We start from the raw sequence: 22,343 nt of genomic DNA, 5'->3' as shown, positions 1-22,343 counted from the left end.
TTGATGTAAAGTACGTTATAAATTTATAATAATTAGAATAAATGTATTATTATTTGATATTATTTGTTATTATTATTTTATATTATTTTTTATTATTATTATGATGTAAAGTGCTTTATAAATGTATAATAAGAAGAATAAATTTAGTATTATTTTATATTATTTGTTATTATTATTATTATGTGCCTGTGTCCCTTTTATCAGGAGCACTTTGTAAATAACAGACCACATCAAATAACAAAATTATTGTATCTGTAAAAGTGTTATGCAATCTGCTATATGTGCACTTTAAGATCATTTATTTGATGTAAAGTGCGTTATAAATTTATAATAATAAGAATAAGTTTATTATTTAATATTATTATTATTATTATTATTATTATTATTATGTGCTTGTGTCCCTTTTTTCACTTTGTAAACAACAGACCGCATCAAATAACGAAATTGATAAAACCGCCAAACCATGAAAATGTCGTCTCAAGCCATGATGCCAGCTTGTATGTTGACTTTAAATGAAATACTTTGGAAAGAACGGGCGGGCCATATTCAAACACTTGGCGGGCCGGATGTGGCCCCCGGGCCGTAGTTTGCCCACCCCTGGTCTAGCTCAATAAAAAGACAACAAACAAGACGTTAGCCTCAGGTAGCCATGTTTGTCTCATGCAGGGGTGTCCTAACTTTTTGTTGTTGAATTTCATCTGAATTTCATCAGGTTTCTCCTGCACCTGACCAGCACCTCAACAACAACGAGAAGCGAAGCCGCCTTGAGAACAGCACAGGAGCAGGAGGCAAGTGTGTCATTTGCATGGCGGATGCAAAAAGCCAATGTAACCTCCCGAATATAATTACATCATTCCGATTTCATTCATTCATTCATTCGTTTTTTACCGCTTTTTCCTCACGAGGGTCGCGGGGGTGCTGGAGCCTATCCCAGCTGTCTTCAGGGGAGAGGCGGGGTACACCTTGGACTGGTGGCCAGCCAATCACGGGGCACATATAAACAAACAACCATTCACACTCACATTCATACCTATGGACAATTTGGAGTCGCTAATTAACCTAGCATGTTTTTGGAATGTGGGAGGAAACCGGAGTACCCGGAGAAAACCCACGCATGCACGGGGAGAACATGCAAACTCCACATAGAGATGGCCGAGGGTGGAATTGAACCCTGATCTCCTAGCTGTGAGGTCTACGCGCTAACCACTCGACCGACGTGCCGCCCATTCCGATTTCAAAGAACAAGTATTTGTGAAGCAAAATACTTTAATAAATGGGTGCAAAAATGATGAAACATTTTCCCAATAACATGATCACTGACGACATACAACACTAGCGTAGACCACGCCGGCGTCCTGTGAGGGTCCATCTCGGGTGGAAGGTGTTTTCACAGTGACATGGGTCACTACGTCACCTTCACTTCCACCCTCGGTGCTGCTAACCTGCCGAGAGAACAGCTTTAATTGGATAATGGCCAGACGCTTGTCATGTCGCAGAAGCAACACAGTTTGTACGGAAGTCTTTCCTTGCACTAAAAGGGCCCCTTACTGTGGCTTTATGGTTGCTCTTCAGGACGTAGCCGACGGAAGCGTAGGATACGTCAGCGTCAGCCTGCGTGGTGAAGACAACACGTAGCATTCACCTCTTCAGACAAGTTTGGTCTTTTTACAACCACTAACCGCTACTCCTGCCATGCACAAGACCCAAAGACTCACCGCATCCTGAAACGTCCCTGCAGGCCTCTAGAAAAACACACACATGACTCTCATGTTGACTTCATGACACGTTCCAGACAAGGAGGCGGCATCAACAATCATATGGAGGCAACAGGACTGTGTCCCTCAGGGTTATTGTTGCACCTGCCTGGTGCGGCCATGATGCCCGTGCAATGAGACAATCTTTGGGGGAAGAGATGTCAGGACGTTGCAGGCGAAAGTTTTAGGATGGCTTCTTTCACACTTTTCACACCAGCAATCATCCCCATTCACAATTTAGACATCATCGTCCCCAAGGAATGTCCCTTCTTTGTGACACGCGTGTACATATATAAGGGTCTCTCCAACATAGGGGTCGCCCTCACACAACAGCGGCTTCCTTCCAGGGACAAAATCCTGAAAAAGAACCTCAGCAATGATGTTTCTGCAGCACTGTGTAGTGTAGTGTAGTGTAGTGTGGTGTAGTGTGGTGTGGTGTAGTGTAGTGTAGTGTCATGTAGTGTAGTGTCATGGTGGGTAGTGTAGTGTAGTGTAGTGTCATGTAGTGTAGTGTAGGGTAGTGTAATGTAGTGTAATGTAGTGTAGCGTAGTGTCATGTAGTGTAGCGTAGTGTCATGTAGTGTAGTGTAGTGTCATGTAGGGTAGTGTAATGTAGTGTAGTGTAGTGTAGCGTAGTGTCATGTAGTGTAGTGTAATGTAGTGTAATGTAATGTAATGTAGTGTAGCCTAGTGTCATGTAGTGTAGCGTAGTGTAGTGTAGTGTCATGTAGGGTAGTGTAATGTAGTGTAGTGTAGTGTAGCGTAGTGTCATGTAGTGTAGTGTAGTGTCATGTAGGGTAGTGTAGTGTAGTGTAGTGTAGCGTAGTGTAGCGTAGTGTCATGTAGTGTAGTGTTATGTAGGGTAGTGTAGTGTAGTGTAGTGTGGTGTAGTGTGGTGTGGTGTAGTGTAGTATAGTGTCATGTAGTGTAGTGTCATGTAGGGTAGTGTAGTGTAGTGTCATGTAGTGTAGTGTAGGGTAGTGTAATGTAGTGTAGCGTAGTGTCATGTAGTGTAGCGTAGTGTCATGTAGTGTAGTGTAGTGTCATGTAGGGTAGTGTAATGTAGTGTAGTGTAGCGTAGTGTCATGTAGTGTAGTGTAGTGTCATGTAGGGTAGGGTAGTGTAGTGTAGTGTAGTGTAGTGTAGCGTAGTGTAGCGTAGTGTAGCGTAGTGTCATGTAGTGTAGTGTAGTGTCATGTAGTGTAGTGTAGTGTCGTGTAGTGTAGTGTAGTGTAGTGTAGTGTCGTGTAGTGTAGTGTAGTGTAGTGTAGTGTAGTGTAGTGTAGTGTCGTGTCGTGTCATGTAGTGTAGTGTAGTGTCATGTAGGGTAGTGTAGTGTAGTGTCATGTAGTGTAGTGTTATGTAGGGTAGTGTAGTGTAGTGTAGTGTCATGTAGTGTAGTGTAGGGTAGGGTAGTGTAATGTAGTGTAGTGTAGTGTAGTGTAGTGTAGTGTCGTGTAGTGTAGTGTAATGTAGTATAGTGTAGTGTAGTGTAGTGTCGTGTCATGTAGTGTAGTGTAGTATCATGTAGGGTAGTGTAGTGTAGTGTCATGTAGTGTAGGGTAGTTTAGTGTGGTGTAGTGTAGTGTAGTGTCATGTAGTGTAGTGTGGTGTAGTGTGGTGTAGTGTCATGTAGTGTCATGTAGTGTAGTGTAGTGTCATGTAGTGTGGTGTAGTGTAGTGTGGTGTAGTGTCATGTAGTGTAGTGTCGTGTAGTGTAGTGTAGTGTAGTGTAGTGTCGGGTAGTGTAGTGAGGAGTGCCATGACCTCTACATTGGAGAGACCAAACCACCCTTCTATGACACATGGCACATCTTCGGACCCAGAGTCAGCAATTCATTTGCATCAAAATATTACCAAAACAAAAGGAGTATTCCAAGAATTAAAGACAATTAAAAATGAGGAAGACAAAGGAGGAGACAGGACAGGAGCAGGAGAACATTGACGTTCCTGAAGAAGGTCAGAGCTTCACATGAAACAGTGAAATGTAACCTTTGACAGAGTTGTGATGAGGAGGTTCTTCGGTGTCTTCTCTTCTCGGAGGGGAACACTCCTGCCCTCCGTCTCCTTCTGAGGGCAGTCCACGAATGAACACACGGGCGCTCACGTCACTTTGAGGGGCGCCTACCTACCTGTGGGCGGGAGGTCAAACACCAGCTCGGTGGAGGAATATTTCACCTGGCACTGCAACAGCTCCTTCGTGGAGTAGATGGACAAAAACGATGGAAAAGAGGCAGTGGTGTTGCAATTGGACGGATGGAAGGTTTTGATGTGTGGGTGCTTTGAGTCCACTCGTGTTTGATGGAAGAGCCACTTGACTTGATGCTGACAAAGAGCAGGAGAATGCACGATGCAGCTGGCCATCATTGTCTCCTCACCGATGCTCTTCACCGTCACTGGGGAGCATGCAGATGACTTCATCAGTAAGAAAAAGAAGAATAGGACACATGATGAAGAATACTCACAGGTGACCACATACAGAGATACCAAACTGTCTTTTGTGCTGTTTCCTTGGTAAATTCGACAAAAGTAGTCACCAGCATCCTGAGCTGTCACCTTCTTGATGACCAGAGAACAATCAGCCATCACACTCAGCCTGTTCTTCTGAGACATGAACATCCAAGAGATCTGACCACTGGTGATAACCTCATACGTGTTCAAACCTGCAGTTAACAACCACGTCAGTCCACAGGACACCTGGCTGTCCAACAGGTGCTCACACGGCAACGTAGCATCATCTCCATCCTTGACCATGACCACCTGACGGCCACCTCTTGCTGCTGTGAGACACATGATGCCAACATAATGCGTATTAGGCAGCCATAACACACAAACCCTCAATTGGCACAAAAAATGTTGTTGTTTTTAAGATTTGGGGTGTCCAAAACATACTGAAAAACAAAAGGCTTCAAGTCACTCTGTTGGGGAGAACATGCAAACTCCACACAGAGACACCCAAAGGGGGAATCGAACCAGGTCTTCCTCATCTCCTGACTGTGTGGCCAACATGCTAACCACTCAAATTTGGTTGGTTTACTCAGCTGTGGTATCATGGGATGAGGAGTCCTCTGCTGATAAGCCACAAGTGTGGACTTCTGACCTTGAGGAGAGTATATTTATAGGTTATCACATGGTTTGTCTGGTATCAGGCCAGGTATCATGCCCCCAAGTGTCAGGTCGAGGGCTCATACTGGCACGCAGGGGCATGATGCTGGACCTGATACCAGACAAACCATGTGATGATCTTATTATCACATACTATTTAATCTATTTAATCATGAGCTTATTATAACGCCCTAAATTATAAACATATTGGAAGAGAGTGGGCCAGACCATGTCTAAAATTGGGGGAATCACTGTACCTCATTCATTCATTTTCTACCGCTTTTTCCCAGCTGTCTTGGGGCGCGAGGCGGGGTACACCCTGGACTGGTGGCCAGCCAATCACAGGGCACATATAGACAAACAACCATTCACACTCACATTCATACCTATGGACAATTTGGAGTGGCCAATTAACCTAGCATGTTTTTGGAATGTGGGAGGAAACCCACACATGCACGGGGAGAACATGCAAACTCCACACAGAGATGGCCGAGGGTGGAATTGAACCCTGGTCTCCTAGCTGTAAGGTCTGTGTGCTAACCACTCGACCGCCGTGCCGCCCAGTCCAATTTCAAAGAACAAGTATTTGTGAAGCAAAATACGCCCCCACTGTACCTCACAGTTTCTTTGAATAAATTGACCTTGATTGACTTTGGACTCCTACCATGAATCTAGTAAATAAAGGAAAGGACGACCATGTCATATTGGAAAAACTGAATTACGTCACTCGGGGGAGAGCTGAGGACTTTGAAGATGTGTGGAAAGCTTTACTGGACTACATGGCGAGCAACTTACATTGTTTGTGTACGTCTTTTGTTTCTTGCTGTGTTCTTGGTTCCCCTTTTTCATGTTATTTTTTTTAGATGAAGTGAAAGTCAATAAAAATAACACATACATATAATAAATACATTCTGACCAAGGCCTGTGTGTGTGTGTGTGTGTGTGTGTTCTTACCAGTAAAATAAAGCAGTACACTCATGATTCCATTCCAGTTGTTTGGAAGCATTTGGCCTCTTTCAGTCGCTCTCACGTCTTACGTTGTCTTGTCGCTAGCATCAGTGTGGCGTCCACTTCCTTGTGTCTTCTTCTCAGCGTGTTTTTTGGTTTGATTTCAACTGGTTTGACTTTTTATGATGCAGCTCTTCTGTTGGATGCCATAACATTGTCATGTGTTACATGTCATTTGTATTTCCGGTGTTGGCGGTTTGCATTAACAGAAGCTAGAATGTGTTCATGCAGATAAAGATAAAAAGCAGAAGTACACTGTGACCAAGGTCAAGTATTTCCTCTTTATCAGACTTTAAATGGGTCCTATACAGCTTTGTGCTTGACATAAACTCATCAGGTCCCAAAGTGAAACTGGAGTTGAAACCGCAAGGTTGGCAGCTCGACCCCCAGTCACTGTCCTTGTGTCCCTCACAGTCCTTTGTCTTACAGGACATTGGAAGAACATTCATTTTAGCAAGGCATTGTGAACACGTGTGTGCTTCCAGCTTTCTGGGAAGGTCCCTGTTCCTCCTGTCCTACTTCTCTACAGCTGATGTGCTATGACTGTAGTTTAGCATTCCAGCAGTGTTAAAACAACATTTAATTAAAATCTCCATCCAATGGACTTTGTGGCTTGTGCTTCCATTCAAGATCACGAACCCAGCACTGTCTAATCCAGTATATTTGATGAGGTACAGTATGTAGAAACCACGTGATTAAACCTTGATTATTAATCTTTTGAAATGTTTAAACTTGGAGGAAAAAACTATTTGCATGCTGAGCTTTTTTAATAAAAAAAACATCCAATATTATGATCTTATGCCAGATATAGCAGCCACTATAGCAGGTAACGGCCGCAGTTCCCCCATATGCCGTTAGGGGGCAATGTGAGCCGGCTTTGCTGGGACATTAACATGGCCGACTGATGTAAGCGCAGCGTGAGTTTCAGCCCCAACAAGTGCTTCGTATTTCTCCCGACAAGCGGAAATGTAGCATTTCTTGGCAGGCTAAAAGCGAATGGGGTTGTTTTTTAAGACTTTTTGATGTTCACACGAGACAGGTCAGTTCACCGGCTTGCGGACTCGATCCTGCGTGGCCGGATCCGATCTTCGTGGACTCTGTACGCGGGTTGTCAGCCTTCGCCACCAAAAAGGAGTAGTCGGTGTTTCACACGGTGAGCTTTTTAACCATGTTGCCATGTTCGTCGTTTCTGATGTCAGTTGTGATTATGCGCCACTTTCAAAAGTACCCGAGGTGTAGTTATTTCATGGCGTGCCAGCGTCTGCAGTCTCGTTAGCATTAGCCGTGCGGGGTGTTAGCCTACTAGCAGCACGAGACGGCATGGAGTGCAACTTCGAAACAAAAATAAATATCACTAGCGGGTGTTTGCTGTTGAAAAGTACTACCGAATAAAGGAACGTATCCATCTTATTCTTATTAGCTGTACATGACATCTTGTAGATGACATAACTAAGTAGAGGACGTACGGAAGCGTGGAAATGTCAGATAGTTCAACCATGTTTGGTTTGTTCGCCCGATCACATGACAAAGCAATATCCTCTTGACCGTAGTGTGGTTCGTTTAAAGCAGGGGTCTCAAACTCAATTTACTTGGGGGCCACTGGAGTTAGGGTCTGGGCGAGACTGGGCCGCATCAGGTTTTCCAAAAAAAAAAACAAAAAAACGCATTTATTAAAAACAGAAAAATGAATAAACTTTGCTTTGGTTTCTATTTTCTACAAGAAAAGCTCTGATAAAACATTCCACTGTTCTCAAATATCTTAATTTTTATTTTTCTGCACAAAATAAGATGAAAAATAAATAAACAAATCAAGAATAAAGAAACTCAATCAATCAGTAATAAGTATATATAATAATAATAATAATAAAACGGCAAATAATAAAAACTTAAGAAACCACATATAGTTGGGGGGTAGACAAATTATTTTATTCAGATTAAAATGAACAAAGCATTATTAGAGCCCTGTAGACATGACAAAACACGACTATAGTCACATTTATACTCTTTTTATTTACAACATATTGCGCAACTGCAGGGTCTTGAGACACATGCTAACTCGCAAACGAGAGAGCTAGCGACCTAAACGGTAGCCTTCAAGTTATTTCCTTTAAACTTTCATTCATTCATTTTCTACCGCTTTTCCTCACGAGGGTCGCGGGGTTGCTGGAGCCTATCCCAGCTGTCTTCGGGTGAGAGGCGGGGTACACCCTGGACTGGTGGCCAGCCAATCACAGGGCACATATAGACAAACAACCATTCACACTCACATTCATACCTATGGACAATTTGGAGTGGCCAATTAACCTAGCATGTTTTTTGGAATGTGGGAGGAAACCGGAGTACCTGGAGAACATGCAAACTCCACACAGAGATGGCCGAGGGTGGAATTGAACCCTGGTCTCCTAGCTGTGAGGTCTGCGCGCTAACCACTCGACCGCCGTGCCGCTCCTTTAAACTTAAATAGCCCAAAACTTACCACTTTCACATGGATAGGGAGGTTAACTATTAACAATTATTTAACCTTTAACATGAACATTAATCAAATGTAATATTTTTTTCTGGGTACGTGATACCATACAGCATCCATATCAAACTTGCGCGGGCCGCACTAACATTAAACTTTCATATCAAGGCGGGGGCCTCAAACTAGTGTCCTGTGGGCCACATTTGGCCCACGGGCCGCATGTTTGAGACCCCTGGTTTAAAGTTATATCCCAAACAAACTCTGGCTCTGTGTAAAAAGAGACATGGAAAGACATTTAAATAAAAGAATACTATATCAGTCAATATTGATATCGCATGAATAATCATTTGTTACATTTGTCAACCCAATATGTTCTACTGATTCACAACTGTGCTTTTTTTTTCAGAGCATCACAAAGCCCCGGTGAGAAGAAACGTCTTCTCCACATGTGGCGACGTCTGACAAGATCATGAAAGAAACGGCGCCGACAGATGCTGATGACCCCCCAGGTTCGATTCTTTGAGTCTCACCTGTACAGCCAATCAGAAGATGATTAGAACGATGGCTTGACTTCTCTTACAGGTCCAGAGACGCCATCCAAGCCCTCCTTTGATTTGGCACCCACCTCCAAAGGTCGGCAGCGCAGGAAAAACCCCAGATATTCCGACTATGACACCGGGGACACGGACACACATGAGACGCAAAGTGATGACAAAAACGCGGAGACAAAGAGGCTGGGAAACGAGGCGACGCCTCGAAAGACGCCTGCCAAGCGAGGACGGCCGAAGAAGGTCCCCCAGCCGAGTGTGAACGAGGAAGCAGCGTCTCAGGTGTCTAACGGGGAAACGTCAACGAAAAAGACCCCTGGTGCAAAAGGGACGCCTTCAAGCAAAACTCCAGCTAAAGCTAACGTTACCGAGGCCTCTCCTGTGGCGGGGGACTCCGTGGCGAATGGGACGCCAAAGCCTAAGAGGAAGTACACGAAGAAGCAGGTAGTCAAGGCCGAGCCAGTCGCACGTGAGAAGAGTCCAGACGTACCCGAGGAGGTGGAACCAGGAGGACGCCGCAGGAGGAGCGCCGCTAAAATGTGAGTCACGTGACACCCGTGCCGCCTGGATTCTGGTCTTGCTTGGTCCCTCAAGAAACTTCTACAGCAGCAAACTGGCGCCCCCTTCTGGTTGCTTTTTAAAGATACAGTTATCACTAATAATCATCCCAAATATACATTTTTAGAGAGAATAATTATAGTTTTGAATTGACATAATTATAAATGAAGAAAGCATGGAAGTTGTAGTTGATGCTTCCTAGCTTTGGTTCTCACCTCCTTTATTACATCACTTTCTTTGGCCCCATGGCGGGTTATTTTGTCGTCAGGTAGTTTGTTCCGTGCAATATTGTAAAGATATTGAAATAGTTGGGGGAGAAACAGCTGTAATTTAACCCGGATAAAGTCAAAATATTACAGTTTTTCTCGATTGTTTAAACACATTTTCTGAAAGGATGCCTCATATTCTCAGAACTCTACACACAAATCCAAAAATCACTCACACATTTCTGAAAACCCCTCAATTCTCCTGCAAAATGAAACTTTACATCCAAAACAGTCTTCATTCTTCTCAAAATGGTGTTTTGTCTCCAAATGACGCACACAAACCACGATATGAACAAACATTTATATGAACCAGTTGTAAAACAGTGTAAAACACTGTGATTACATCATATTCATCATGACTCGGGCCTTTTTGTGTTCAGTGTGACACTTCTTGCAAAATATTTTAGAATTGTTTTTTGGTATTTTTTTGACACAGAACACAAAATTACACAGACATATATATATTTTTTTTTTCACAGAAAAACAATGTACGAAGTGTTCATCACAGCCAACACAAAGTGGTCTGCATCTAAACGTATACACCTTCAGTTCAAGAAATAATAACAATAATAAACAAAAAATCAATCAATAACAAAGCAAAAGACTATGCTGCATCACGTCTTCTGTTTGGGTCAGGCCACAGCACCTCATCTACATCACATGCAAGGTTTTAATTTTAAATATGGCCCAGCATCCGCTGGAATCTCTCCACATGCATCTTCCATAGCTTGGAGAAGGGGATTGTGTGTTTGTGGATTTCTGACCCTTTGCCCAGCCTCCCTCATTGTTAGACCGCTAATTGTAAAAATGTGTGCCAGGTGTTTACCCATGTGATGAGTCAGTGTGAATAATAGGAATATTCATTTGACTGTTTTGAGTGGCATTGTGTTCTTTGTGAAAACAAGAAGTTTTCTTCATGAAAATTGTGCCAAAACTGTGTGTAGTAGAATTGTGTGTAGTGTTTGGAAAAAAGTGTGTTGTACATCTGCAGTCTGAGTGTAAAGCAGGAATTGTGCTTATAGTTTAGCAGACTTGGTTCATGGAGTTGGTGCATTGGTTATATGTTGGTTATATGTTGTGGTCTCAGGCATCACAAATTGGGTGTAAACAATCGAGAAAAACTGTAGTCGTCTCAGTCTCATAGAGTGAGTCAGGTAGTTTGTTCCGTGCAATATTGTAAAGATATTGAAATAGTTGGGGGAGAAACAGCTGTAATTTTACCTGGATAAAGTCAAAATATTAAGAGATGGAAGTTGTATACTAATGAGGAAAAAAGTTGCGATTTTATGATAATAAGCTCTTAATATTATGTGGAAAAATACCATAATAACATCATTTTAGTAGCATAGAGTTGAATTATTAAATTAAAAAAAATTTTTATTCTATAATAAAGTTAGAATAAAAATATAAAGTTTGGACATTTAGGTTGGGGAAAAAAAGTTGTAATATTGTGTGAATAAAGTGATAATATTGGAAGGAGAAAGTTGAAAAGCAGGGAAAAGCATTTGTGTAATAGTTGACCAATAACTAACAATGTATCTCCTCTCCTAATGGAAGCATTATATTTTTAGAATATGTCAAAGACCAAAAAGGGTGAAAAAAAGGCCCAAAAATGGCCCCTCGGGTCGCAGTCCTCCGCAGCTAATGTTTTGTTCCACACTGCCAGGGCGATGAAGTTCCTCCACGCGATGGCTGAAGAGGAGAGCAGTCATTCCGCTGAAGGTCCCCAAGCCAGCAGCGACTCCATTCCCAAAACAGCAGAAGTGGCAAGCAGGAACATAAGTTCTCAAGGTGGAAAAGGTACTAGCTGGAACCTCCACGCTCTTCCACTTCCTTCTTCCTGTCATATGTCATGTAGGGCCCTATAAATTCCGTTTTATTTTTTCCCAAATTCCGTTTTATTTTTTCCCAAATTCCGTTTTTTCCGTTTTAATTTTTTGGAATTCCATTTTTGTTTTACCTTTTACTCATTTTACCACAAAAGAGTGCGTTTTAATAATGTTTATGAATAAAATGCACACTAATTAATTAGAAATGAACTTACATTCATTGAGGCGACACAATATTGCACTTTTCCTCAATACTTTACTACTGCATCATGTAACACAACATTGCACTAGGTACTTCAAATAACATATTAAAAAATATCAAAGTGCTCAACCAGCCTTTTCTCTTCAAGCGAAAATATACTTTACTTTATACAAAACACAGTCAATTTTTTAACATAGAACATATTAAAACAATCTTTTCCACAGTACATAAAGTGCATCAAAACAAGGCAAAATCCTCGACGAAGTCTTTTCTTAAGTCCGCTGACTTGAACGAGGCAGTAACGCATGTCTGTCCGGGCTCCCTGCTAGCGTTAGCGCTATGCGTTTCTTTTTTTTTTTAGATGACTTTTGGATAACAAGTGGTCATCACATGTGTTTTTTCGCTTCCAGTCAACTGAGTGTTGACAGAAAGTACAAAATAACATGTCACCAGATACATAGAAGTCACCTGGGTACTGCTCGGCTCTGTATTTCGGCGTTAGCGTGGTATTGCGCAACTTCTTCGCAGACGGGGGGAGTGCCATGTTTGAAAAAGGGCGGTAGGCAGGTATTGTGTCACATTGATTACCGACCTCCGGGAACGATTCCCCAGGTTTATGTTCCTCTTTCTCATGAAAACAGCATTTCCGCGATATTCCGCATTCAAAATAATTTCCGTTTTTATTGTCCAATTCCGCGATTCCGTCCGCGATTCCGTGAACGCGGAATTTATAGGGCCCTAGTCATGTCCTGTCACGTTTCTTCCGTCCTCATGATCTCTGCCAGCTCTTATCAAATTCTGCCACCTAGTGGTCGTTTTTATGGCTTAAAATTGCTCTGAAGTTGGTCTTGAATGAGTTAACAAGAGATTGCTTGTCGTCCCTCGTGTGGCAATGTCATCTCAAGGGCGCAGAGGTCGCAAGAGAAAGTACTCCGACAGTGACGGTGCAGACGACCAAGACTTTGTTCCGGATGTGGAGGAGGAGGAAGTGGCCAATGAGGAGGAGGAAGAGGAGGAGGCGGCGGAGGAGGATGACGACGAGGATGTGGAGGCGACAGACTCGGATTCAAACTACAAAAGAAGCTACAGCAGCAGCGTCAGTCTCTCTCAGTGTAGACTTGACACGAGCAGGACTGAGATCCTTCACCACAATGAACCTTCATGTTCTCTCCTGCAGGCCTCAGGCACCAAACTGGAGAAGAAAATGGCTGGCGGCATGATGAAGACCATTGTGGAGGCCTTCCACACCTTCAAGAAATTGTAAGTTATTGGGGAAAAAAACAGCTCTCCCACCTTCTAGAGGGCGTCTGTGATCTGTTTTGTAGCCGTGAGGAGCACCACAAGAGCTGGCTGTTCTCAGAGTGGATCCCCTCCTCCAGGGCCTGGACCCCGGTGCCACAAAGGTGCCACCTTTCAACTGTAACCTCCACAATTATAAACGACTTGTGTGAATGACCCGTAACGTCTGTGCAGTGAAGTGGAGACCTATCTCCCCCAGGAGCACCAATCAGCTGCTTTCCGAGTGTCCAGGGAAGGTTGCAAAGAGGAGGAGCCTCTGCAGAGACTCGGCAGGTCAGACCACAAAAAGTCACAAAATACAAAAAGTCACAGCTAGGAGACCAGGGTTCAATTCCACCCTCGGCCATCTCTGTGTGGAGTTTGCATGTTCTCCCCGTGCATGCGTGGGTTTTCTCCGGGTACTCCGGTTTCCTCCCACATTCCAAAAACATGCTAGGTTAATTGGCCACTCCAAATTGTCCATAGGTATGAATGTGAGTGTGAATGGTTGTTTGTCTATATGTGCCCTGTGATTGGCTGGCGACCAGTCCAGGGTGTACCCCGCCTTACGCCCGAAGACAGCTGGGATAGGCTCCAGCACCCCCGCGACCCTCGTGAGGAAAAAGCGGTAGAAAATGAATGAATGAATGTTTTAAAGGGGACCGACTGTGCTCATTTTTGACCCTTTGTATTGGACTTGTATTGGACTTCTATAGAGCAGCGACACGCAATAACCCACACAGAAAGCTTTCTAGAGCTTTCTATGCCTTGGAAATCCTGTGGTACAGAATAAGGAAGACAATCCACGATGACTTGACGTATATTCACCCTCAGGATTTATTCTTCCTCTCAGAACAATAACAACACTTCAGATCTCATAAGATGACTACACCAACAGTTGGCCATTTGTTTCCAGCATTATTGGTTAAACAAACATTTGAACAGCTAAACATTTGTGATGTTAAGACATTGTCTTTACATGTCAATCTAGTGACAATTTCCACAGCCAATGTATACTTTTCACATATCTTTAGTACAATACTATCAGTAACACATTTCACATATTGCAGTTAGCCTGCTTAATGCTATTCACCATACATTAAGGACTGCTAGCATAAGCTGTTAGCCATTTCACATGTGCTCAAATGCTCTACAAAACATTTATAACAAACCACTTTGCAGTCAGCTGTTTACTTTAGCAACTTTCTACACTCTTTACAGTCGTTTGCATAAATTATTTCTACTTTATACTAACCTGTGGTACAGAATAAGGAAGACAATCCACGATGACTTGACGTATATTCACCCTCAGGATTTATTCATCCTCTGTCGTTTTGTCACCTACTCTATCCCACCATCGCTGCTAGCACCCCCTAGTGGACCTTGCGGTATTACACCCAAACGCCAACAATGGAGATTTGGTTATTTTAGACACAAACATATAAAAAATAGTAGGGTGTCTTTTTTTCTTTTACAACTGAATTTTATATGTATGACATGAACTATTACTACTCTTAAATGCTCTAACCATATTTATACATTTTAAACCGGTTTTTAAAACCATGTTACCTTATCTTTTATGTACCTTACACTATGCAACTCTTGTTTCCATGGTATTTACATATTCGGTCCTGATCCTCAGGTTCCAAGCAGGACCTCCTCACCAGGACTACTGGGACATGCATCTGAACGCAGGCGGGCCGGTGTGGGCCATGGAGTGGTGCCCAACCCCCGACGGGGCCGTGGTGTCCCAGTACTTGGCTGTGGCCTGCCACAGAAACATGGACGACCAGCACTACCTCCACAAAAACTACACCGGACCCGCCCTGGTGCAGGTGTGGGACCTGGGCAGGCTGGAGTACAACAGCAGGTGACCGTTGTCCTCCATTCTTATCGGCTGTATAAAAGACAGCCAATCACTTCTTCTGTTCTTTCCCTGTGCACCCCCCCTACAGGCCCACCTCACAGGCCGGCCTGGCTTACGGCCTGGTCCTGGACAAGGGTTGCATCTGGAACCTCAAGTGGTGTCCCTCAGGTGCCTGGGAGATGCCCTCCACCAGGAAAGAGGTAACAGTACCGATTGAAGATGGAACTGAATGATGTGGACCTTGTGTGGACTGTGGTCATGTTGTCATGAACTCCTGAAGGCTCCTCTCCTGCCCAGACTTGGTCTTCTGGCAGTGGCGACCTCCACTGCCGTGGTCACCATCTACAGTCTGCCCCATCCTGAAGCTCTGAACACCAGCCAGAACCTCCCGGGTAAGCCTTCTGGTAAGAATATTTGGAAGCAGTTTTTACTGAAATCAAACCTTCATTAACAACATAGGCAACATTATGTTGTTGTACATCTGTTGGCCAGCAGAGGGCAGCATATCCCAGCTGTCTTTGGGCGGGAGGCGGGTCCACCCTGGACTGGCAGCCAATGGCAATCAATGGCAACAACCATTCACACTCACATTCATAGCTGTGGACAATGTGGACTTATCAGGTTTTTGGAATGTGGAATGTGGGACAGATGTTAAGCAGGGATTTGAACCCAGATCTCCTGACGTTGTGGCCGACATGCTAACCACTCGGACACCGTGCGGCCCTCATTGGATCCCCTTAGGAAGCAGCGGGATATAAAAAGCCTGAAAAAAGTCTTGACGTTCCACTTCCTTCTCCCCTCCCCTTCGCAGCCAGGGCGTCACGGCCTTTAGTTTCTATTTTATTTCCTCGGCGGGGGTCATTGAGGGACTCCATCAGCTCGCCGCATCCAAGCATAGCTGCAAGTTATGAGCTAGACTCTTTAAAGCACACACAGCTGCAGGAAGTACCCTCAGCCAGGGTTTTATGGTGGATTCATACGCTTGGCTCCTTTTATACCTCCGCATGTTTGGGACGTCCACATCAGCGCAAAGGTCACAAGAGTTTTTTGTTCATTTTTTTTAAAGGTCAGGCTTCTAATCAACTGCATTCTGCTGACACACTTGAACGCACCACAAAGACATATAAGAGGACCGTGTAGGAGGCGGAGTTAGCCGTTGTTAGCCAAGTTGTTAATTTATGATTGAATATTAGTTTTTATCAGTCCTCTCAATAGTCACGTGCATCGATGCACAGTCGTCCCTACCGATATCCTGCCTCGCTATATTGTTTTTTAATAATTCATTCATGAATAAGTAGTTGAATACAGCTTTACAGCCAATAAATGCATGACTGAGCACGTTGTACTTATTATTGGCCCAAATGAAGCATGTCCATGCATGAAAATGGCTAAATGATTAAATTAAATGAAGTAGAACACAAAGGCGACGCAGAAGAAGTATTCTAACTGTGAATGTACCATCTAGTACTACAATGTACTACAAACACCAGGCTCCTCACTAAGGTGCCTTCCCTAGGGAACACATTTACTGTGACACTGCATCAGCAGCAAGTTTTTTTTTTTACGTCCGACATGGCTCACTTACTCTTATTCTGTCGACTAACCGAGCGGTTAGCATAGGCCACACAGCCAGGAGCCCTGGGTTCGAATCTCCGCTTAGGCATCTCCGTGTGGCGTTTGCATGTTCTCCTCGTACGTGCGTGGGTTTTCTCCGGGTACTCCGGTTTCCTCCCACATTCCAAAAACATGCATGTTTCTGTTGACACAAAGGGGGCACACTTAAGCCGGGAATCGAACACAGGCCACATCTTTAACCACACAACCAACATTTCCCCAGTCAGCAAGTGTGGTCACATGATGCTCATCAGCTACTGGTCTTGGCTTTATGGAGCCGACAGAGGATGTGAGAAGGTCCTCAAAGCAGACGCGTTTGCCCCCCCTCCCCTTTGCCCCCCCTTGAGCTCTAACATGGCATCTTGTTGGCTTCAGATAATTGTAAATGATGGTGTCTCCTGAATGAGGGGATGAGTGTGAAAGAGATAACGAGGGTGAGGCGGAGGGCCGATGTGTCTACCAAAGAGGGTGGGGGGGCAGGGGGGGTTAAAAAGACAAAAGATGTGAGACAAGGATCTATAATTGAAATGACAAAGAAGATGCATCGCAGGGCCGGTTGTTGGCGCTGGAAGCCACGAACGCGACACGGCTCATCTTTCCATCCTGTCAATCATGACTCACTTCCTGTTATCCACAACACGCTTTTTCTGTTTTCACTTAAAACGTTGTATGAGCGTATAAACCTGAAGGGGTTCTTTTCAGACCTGAAAGTAGCAGCACTGACCTTCTTGAATTTTTATAACGGAGGTGATGGGGAAAAAGCATCTTGTAGTACCAGGTTGTGCCACAAGGGGCTGAAGCAGGACATTTGGTTATTGTTCAGACTAAGTACAGCAATAGCAATGCCTGCGCTGGAGGGAACGGTCAGCCCACCAACCAAGGTTCAGCAAGGCGCAAGCGGTCTCTGAAGTCCAACATGAGCCTGTTAGCCTTCTCGTTGAACGGATCGGGGCATTGGTATGATCTGCTTTCAACCAGTCGTCTCAGATGAGAGGTGACCCCTGTTCACCGGGACCCCTCCCCGGGGGTTTACATTAGTCCTCTTGAAAGACACGTAAAAGGTGGTGTGATAGTTTGAGCTGACACTTAGCATCTTTAGACTTCATGTCTTATAGCAGCCAACGAGGTAGTCGGCCATGACGCTAACGTCACAAAATGTTACTTTCCAGGTGACAGCGACCAGCGTGGGTCCATTTACAAGGTGGGGGTCTTCGCTCTTGAGACGTTCGTGCTGTCCTTGCAAGGTCTTCAAGTCAACGTTTGCTTACCCCCCACACACACACAGCCAGATCCTGTTCTCAGACTCAAGCTGGGCTCCTTGAAATTACTTCGTCTGGATGAGAGTGGGCAAGTTCTGTCCATGGATTGGCTGCCCGTTCAACCGCACGACGTCATTGCCGTCGGGTTCTATGATGGTGCCGTCCGCTTTTCTTCTTTTACTGTTGTGTGTGTGTGTGTGTGTGTGTGTGTGTCGCTGGTCTAATGCGCCTGTTTCTTCCTTAAAGGTGTTGTGGGTCTTTGGGACCTGAACACAAAGTCAGCGTTGTTGCGTGTTCAGGGGTCACATGACTCCGTCACCCTGCTGCCATACAAATGCTTCCTGGCTCACGACCACGCCGTGCGCGCTCTGGCTTTCTGTCATGCTAACAGGTAGAGTCTTCTTCCAGAATTACATCTGCATCAGCGCAGGGTGGACCAGAGCGAAGGAAACCATGAGCAAGGAAGAAACAAAAAGCAAAAACACCAAAGAGAAACCATTAGGCAGCTCCCCTGGAGCGGGAGAGTGGTGTCACAGCAGGGCGTGACAACTACTTCATCAGTTGTTATTATTACTGTATTACATCATCATTAAGTCTGTTGAATATTGAACTAATGTACGGAAATTGATACAAAGTGGATGAGGGGTGGGATTCTTCCTACTCCTTCTTGGTTCAAGGTGAATTCAGCCATTAGCATAACCAAAATAGGTATTTCCCATGACATGCTTTGTTAGCTAGCTCCTATTAACTCCTTTTCTCACACTAGAATGCACAGAAAAGGGAAATAAATATGTGTTCATTTCCCCTTTAAGGCCCTCAAAAATAATAATATAATAATAATATATTCTCATTAAAAATACTACTAAACGTAGCAGTTAGAGGAGGGCCTTGACACGTTGGTGATGATGTACTTCCCCTCTTCCTCTGAAGAGATCTTTTAGCGACTGCGGGGGAGGACCGCCTCTTGAAGACATGGGACCTGAGGAGGCTTTACGGGCCAGTCACGGTCCAGAAACGCTCTGTGCCCAATGAGATCTACTGGCCCATAAATTCAGCAGGACTCCTTTCGGCCCAGGAGAGCGCCTACGCAGCGTAAGACACGGTACTACTCGGCCTGTGCACGGTATCGTCGAGGTTTCATCACATCCTGGTCTTGTCCAGAACCTTCTCCCAAGGAGTGCATTACGTTGACCACAAGATGCGCGCCTACTTTGCAGTCCCCAGGATGACCACAATGTGGGTGAGTCTATTTCTAGCTCAGCGGCAGCTCTCTAGTTCTACTTCTTGAACAACCTTAACCTGGTACCTTAGTGGGGGTACCTAAGTGGGGGTACCTTAGTGGTACCTTAGTGGGGGTATGTTAGTAGGGGTACCTTAGTAGTACCTTAGTGGGGCTACCTTAGTAGGGGTACCTTAGTGGTACCTTAGTGGGGGTACCTTAGTAGCGCCTTAGTAGGGGCACCTTAGTAGTACCTTAGTAGGGGTACCCTAGGGGTACCTTAGTAGTACCTTAGTGGGGTACGTTAGTGGGGGTACCATAGTGGTACCTTAGTGGGGGTACCTCAGTAGTACCTTAGTGGGGGTACCTTAGTAGCACCTTAGTAGGGGCACCTTAGTAGTACCTTAGCAGGGGTACTATAGTAGTACCTTAGTTGGGGTACCGTAGGGGCACCTTAGTACGGGCACCTTAGTAGTACCTTAGTAGGGGTACCTTATTAGTGGTAACTTAGTAGGAGCACCTTATTAGTAGAACCTTACTCGGGGTACCTTAGTAGTAGCTTAGTAGGGGTACCTTATTAGTGGTACCTTAGTAGTACCTTAGTAGGGGAACATTATTAGTACCTTATTAGGGGCACCTTAGTAGTACCTTCGTAGAGGCACCTTAGTAGGGGTACTTTATTAGTGGTACCTTAGTAGGGGCACCTTAGTAGTACCTTAGTAGGGGTACCTTATTAGTGGTACCTTAGTAGTACCTTAGTAGGGGAACCTTATTAGTACCTTCGTAGAGGCACCTTAGTAGGGGTACCTTATTAGTGGTACCTTAGTAGGGGCACCTTAGGGGTACCTTATTAGTGGTACCTTAGGAGTACCTTAGTAGTACCTCAGTAGAGGTTGGCCGTCAGAGGGCCGCCAGTTTGGACTTCTCTTCCTCTTCCAACGCTTCTCTTCTGATGCTTTGCCGTTTGTCCTGCAGTCCATCGCTTACTCTGATTGGCTGAACAGTATGGTGACATCAGACGTGTTGGGTGAGGTCATTTTCGCAGCCTTACCTTCAAGTATTTCCACATTTCAGTACATCAAACGGCCCATCGACAGAAGATTTGTACGTTTTTACCCTCCTTCTTGTTATGCATTTGCCTTCTGAGCATTAAAATAATAATAACAATATGACCCGCATTTAAAGACACACTGCCTGTCTCTGTGTTGTCAGCCCATCTACTTCACCACCCTGGAGCCTCATGAGGACACTGGAGAGGAGCAGGAGCAGGAGCAGGATGGGCCGGTGGAGAAGAACAATGAGGAGGCAGAGGGAGGAAGCGACAGCAAGGTTCCTCCTCGAGGGCTTGAGACCTACAGAGAGGCTGAGAAGAAGTTTTACCTTCATCACACCGACAGCAACATGGTGGGTACAGGAGATCCTTCTGGAAGAGACTATTTTTTACTAAGACCAAATGCAGGAGGCGTGTGCCTTATTTACTCCGTAGCGTAGCATTTGCCCCTTCCTAAGGGTTTATTTGTTTGTCACACATCAATGTTTCAAATCAAACAAATGCAGTTTTTGAAAATCCCAACCTTCTGTTGTCTAAAAGCCGTCAACATGTCTTTGCTTTGATTTTGGTGTGCTTGCAGGTTTTAGGCAGGAAGGGACGTCTGTGGAAGCAAATGCAAGCCAGCGAGCTGAAGAGCAGGATCAACATGGACCACATGCCGCTGGCCGCACTGCACAAGGTACACACACACACACGCTGATAAGATCCACAAGGAGTGATGATGCTGAGGGGTGTGATGGACCGAGAGCCTCTCCTCCTCCTGGCGTGAGGGCGGGGGCGGGGGCCATAAAGGGGTGTGGATGTAATGATGTGTAAAATGAGAAAAATGTCGCCCTCAGTGGAAGAAGCTAGCCAGATGGAGAGCAGCCACGGAGGCTCTGAAGTGTTTAATTTTTGAAGGGAGACAAAACACTCTAGGCTTTTTTGGCTGGCGAGGAAAAGGGGGTCAGGGTGGGAGGAGGGGGGGGGGGGGGGTCGGCGGGTGAGACAGTGGATTTATTTCCAGCGGTGAAGGCAATCAGTGTTTGTTATTATTGAGGCTGATCCAACAAATGACATCCATAGTTTGCTGTTTTTTATATATTACCTTCACGCTTAGTGGCACGGCGGTCTAGTGGTTAGCGTGCAGACCTCACAGCTAGGAGACCAGGGTTCAATTCCACCCTCGGCCATCTCTGTGTGGAGTTTGCATGTTCTCCCCGTGCATGCGTGGGTTTTCTCCGGGTACTCCGGTTTCCTCCCACATTCCAAAAACATGCTAGGTTAATTGGCCACTCCAAATTGTCCATAGGTATGAATGTGAGTGTGAATGGTTGTTTGTCTATATGTGCCCTGTGATTGGCTGGCCACCAGTCCAGGGTGTACCCCGCCTCTCGCCCAAAGACAGCTTGGATAGGCTCCAGCACCCCCCGCGACCCTCGCAAGGAAAAAGCGGTAGAAAATGAATGAATGAATGAACCTTCACGTTTACACAGCAGGTGGGGGGTGGGAGGGGGGGTTGCACGGACGATGAACTGAATGTCCATCCAGGTGCTTCTTGCTTGGTCACCATGGAAACAGTTCAAGTTAGCCTTTAGTTAGCTTTAGCACATTTTCTCTCTTGTTTGGAAGAAATGTCCACACGGTGCGTATCGGTCATCAATCAGCTACCACGCGAATGACGACCCCCCCTCCCACCCTCAGGTGCGTCTGAGCCCCAACATGAGCTGCCACACCTGGCTGGCGTCGGCGGGCCAGAGCGGTTTGATCCGCCTCAACTGTCTGAGGCACATCAACAGCCCCGATATCAACGCCGCCATCCGCAAGTCCCGGGCCCAGTTTGATGCCCGTCACCGCCCCTGCAAGGACGCCCCCGCGTGACCCCCGCTGTTAGCATGGGCATGCTAGCTGGAGGAGGATTTTACAATCAACTCAAGGGGAGACATTTGTTTTTGTGGGATTCTGATGTTAAAACTGGAAGGTGATTATTCTTTTCATCATGTCAGGCCACGGCTGCAGAAAAACTGAATTTGATCTTTTTTTAATCTTTTTTTTAACTTCAATGCTGATGTTACCAATGATTCACGGTGTGTTTATAGCCGTCATTGAACGTAACGCTGTCACACTCGGTCAACAGGAATACATCATGAGCTCATAAATACGTATGTGTACAATGTACAGCACCTACCTTGTGTACAGAACCTTTATTCTTTTGGAGAGATGTTATTTATAGTTGATGCAATTAATAAATAAAGATGACGGAATTGAACAGTAATGTTTTTTACAACACGGTATTCATTTATCCCTAATCCATCATTTATCCTGCCCTGTGATTGGCTGGC

The 22,343-nt window shown here is 45.0% G+C and overlaps 2 protein-coding genes across 8 annotated transcripts; one reads left to right on the top strand and one right to left on the bottom strand.

Moving 5' to 3' along the window:
• Positions 1-1,267: 1,267 nt before the first annotated feature.
• LOC131129821 (uncharacterized) lies at positions 1,268-6,298 on the bottom strand. Of its 4 annotated transcripts, none has more exons than XM_058073722.1 (6): positions 5,814-6,298; positions 3,887-4,534; positions 3,747-3,824; positions 1,716-1,898; positions 1,549-1,611; positions 1,268-1,442 (listed from the first exon to the last, which is right to left on the bottom strand). In XM_058073722.1, exons 1-4 carry the CDS (start codon positions 5,863-5,865, stop codon positions 1,807-1,809), a joined length of 870 nt encoding a protein of 289 aa, XP_057929705.1. In that variant the 5' UTR covers positions 5,866-6,298; the 3' UTR covers positions 1,268-1,442; positions 1,549-1,611; positions 1,716-1,806. The 4 variants fall into 4 exon arrangements, with proteins under 4 accessions (XP_057929705.1, XP_057929712.1, XP_057929721.1 ...); XM_058073729.1 differs by having other exon boundaries at positions 1,716-1,742; XM_058073738.1 differs by having other exon boundaries at positions 1,549-1,898; positions 3,887-4,150; positions 4,220-4,534.
• Positions 6,299-6,714: 416 nt separating this feature from the next.
• Positions 6,715-22,276, top strand: gtf3c2 (general transcription factor IIIC, polypeptide 2, beta). 4 transcript variants are annotated; one of them, XM_058089300.1, is made up of 21 exons: positions 6,715-6,784; positions 6,907-7,020; positions 8,738-8,840; positions 8,914-9,418; positions 11,370-11,503; positions 12,640-12,830; positions 12,912-12,994; positions 13,060-13,137; positions 13,208-13,306; positions 14,655-14,882; positions 14,968-15,079; positions 15,160-15,283; positions 17,663-17,694; positions 17,779-17,908; positions 17,999-18,143; positions 18,683-18,844; positions 18,914-18,992; positions 19,947-20,075; positions 20,184-20,375; positions 20,603-20,701; positions 21,706-22,276. In XM_058089300.1, exons 3-21 carry the CDS (start codon positions 8,801-8,803, stop codon positions 21,880-21,882), a joined length of 2,739 nt encoding a protein of 912 aa, XP_057945283.1. In that variant the 5' UTR covers positions 6,715-6,784; positions 6,907-7,020; positions 8,738-8,800; the 3' UTR covers positions 21,883-22,276. The 4 variants fall into 4 exon arrangements, with proteins under 4 accessions (XP_057945283.1, XP_057945298.1, XP_057945273.1 ...); XM_058089309.1 differs by having other exon boundaries at positions 6,751-6,773; XM_058089315.1 differs by having other exon boundaries at positions 6,720-7,020; positions 15,160-15,271.
• The last annotated feature ends 67 nt before the right edge of the window (positions 22,277-22,343 follow it).

This window comes from Doryrhamphus excisus, chromosome 1 (assembly GCF_030265055.1).
Source record: "Doryrhamphus excisus isolate RoL2022-K1 chromosome 1, RoL_Dexc_1.0, whole genome shotgun sequence".
NCBI lineage: Eukaryota > Metazoa > Chordata > Actinopteri > Syngnathiformes > Syngnathidae > Doryrhamphus > Doryrhamphus excisus.
This window is presented reverse-complemented; position numbering and strand designations above follow the sequence as displayed.

Coding starts and splice junctions, on each gene's coding strand:
- gtf3c2 (XM_058089300.1), top strand. CDS start 8,801: ATGAAAGAAACGGCGCCGACAGATGCTGATGACCCCCCAG. Junction 15,284..17,662: donor CCTCCCGGGTAAGCCTTCTG/GTAAGAATATTT, acceptor GTTACTTTCCAG/GTGACAGCGACCAGCGTGGG. Junction 18,144..18,682: donor GCTTTCTGTCATGCTAACAG/GTAGAGTCTTCT, acceptor CTTCCTCTGAAG/AGATCTTTTAGCGACTGCGG.
- LOC131129821 (XM_058073715.1), bottom strand. CDS start 5,865: ATGCTTCCAAACAACTGGAATGGAATCATGAGTGTACTGCTTTATTTT. Junction 3,825..3,886: donor GTTTGACCTCCCGCCCACAG/GTAGGTAGGCGC, acceptor GACTGCCCTCAG/AAGGAGACGGAGGGCAGGAG. Junction 1,899..3,746: donor TCATCACAACTCTGTCAAAG/GTTACATTTCAC, acceptor CTTCCCCCAAAG/ATTGTCTCATTGCACGGGCA.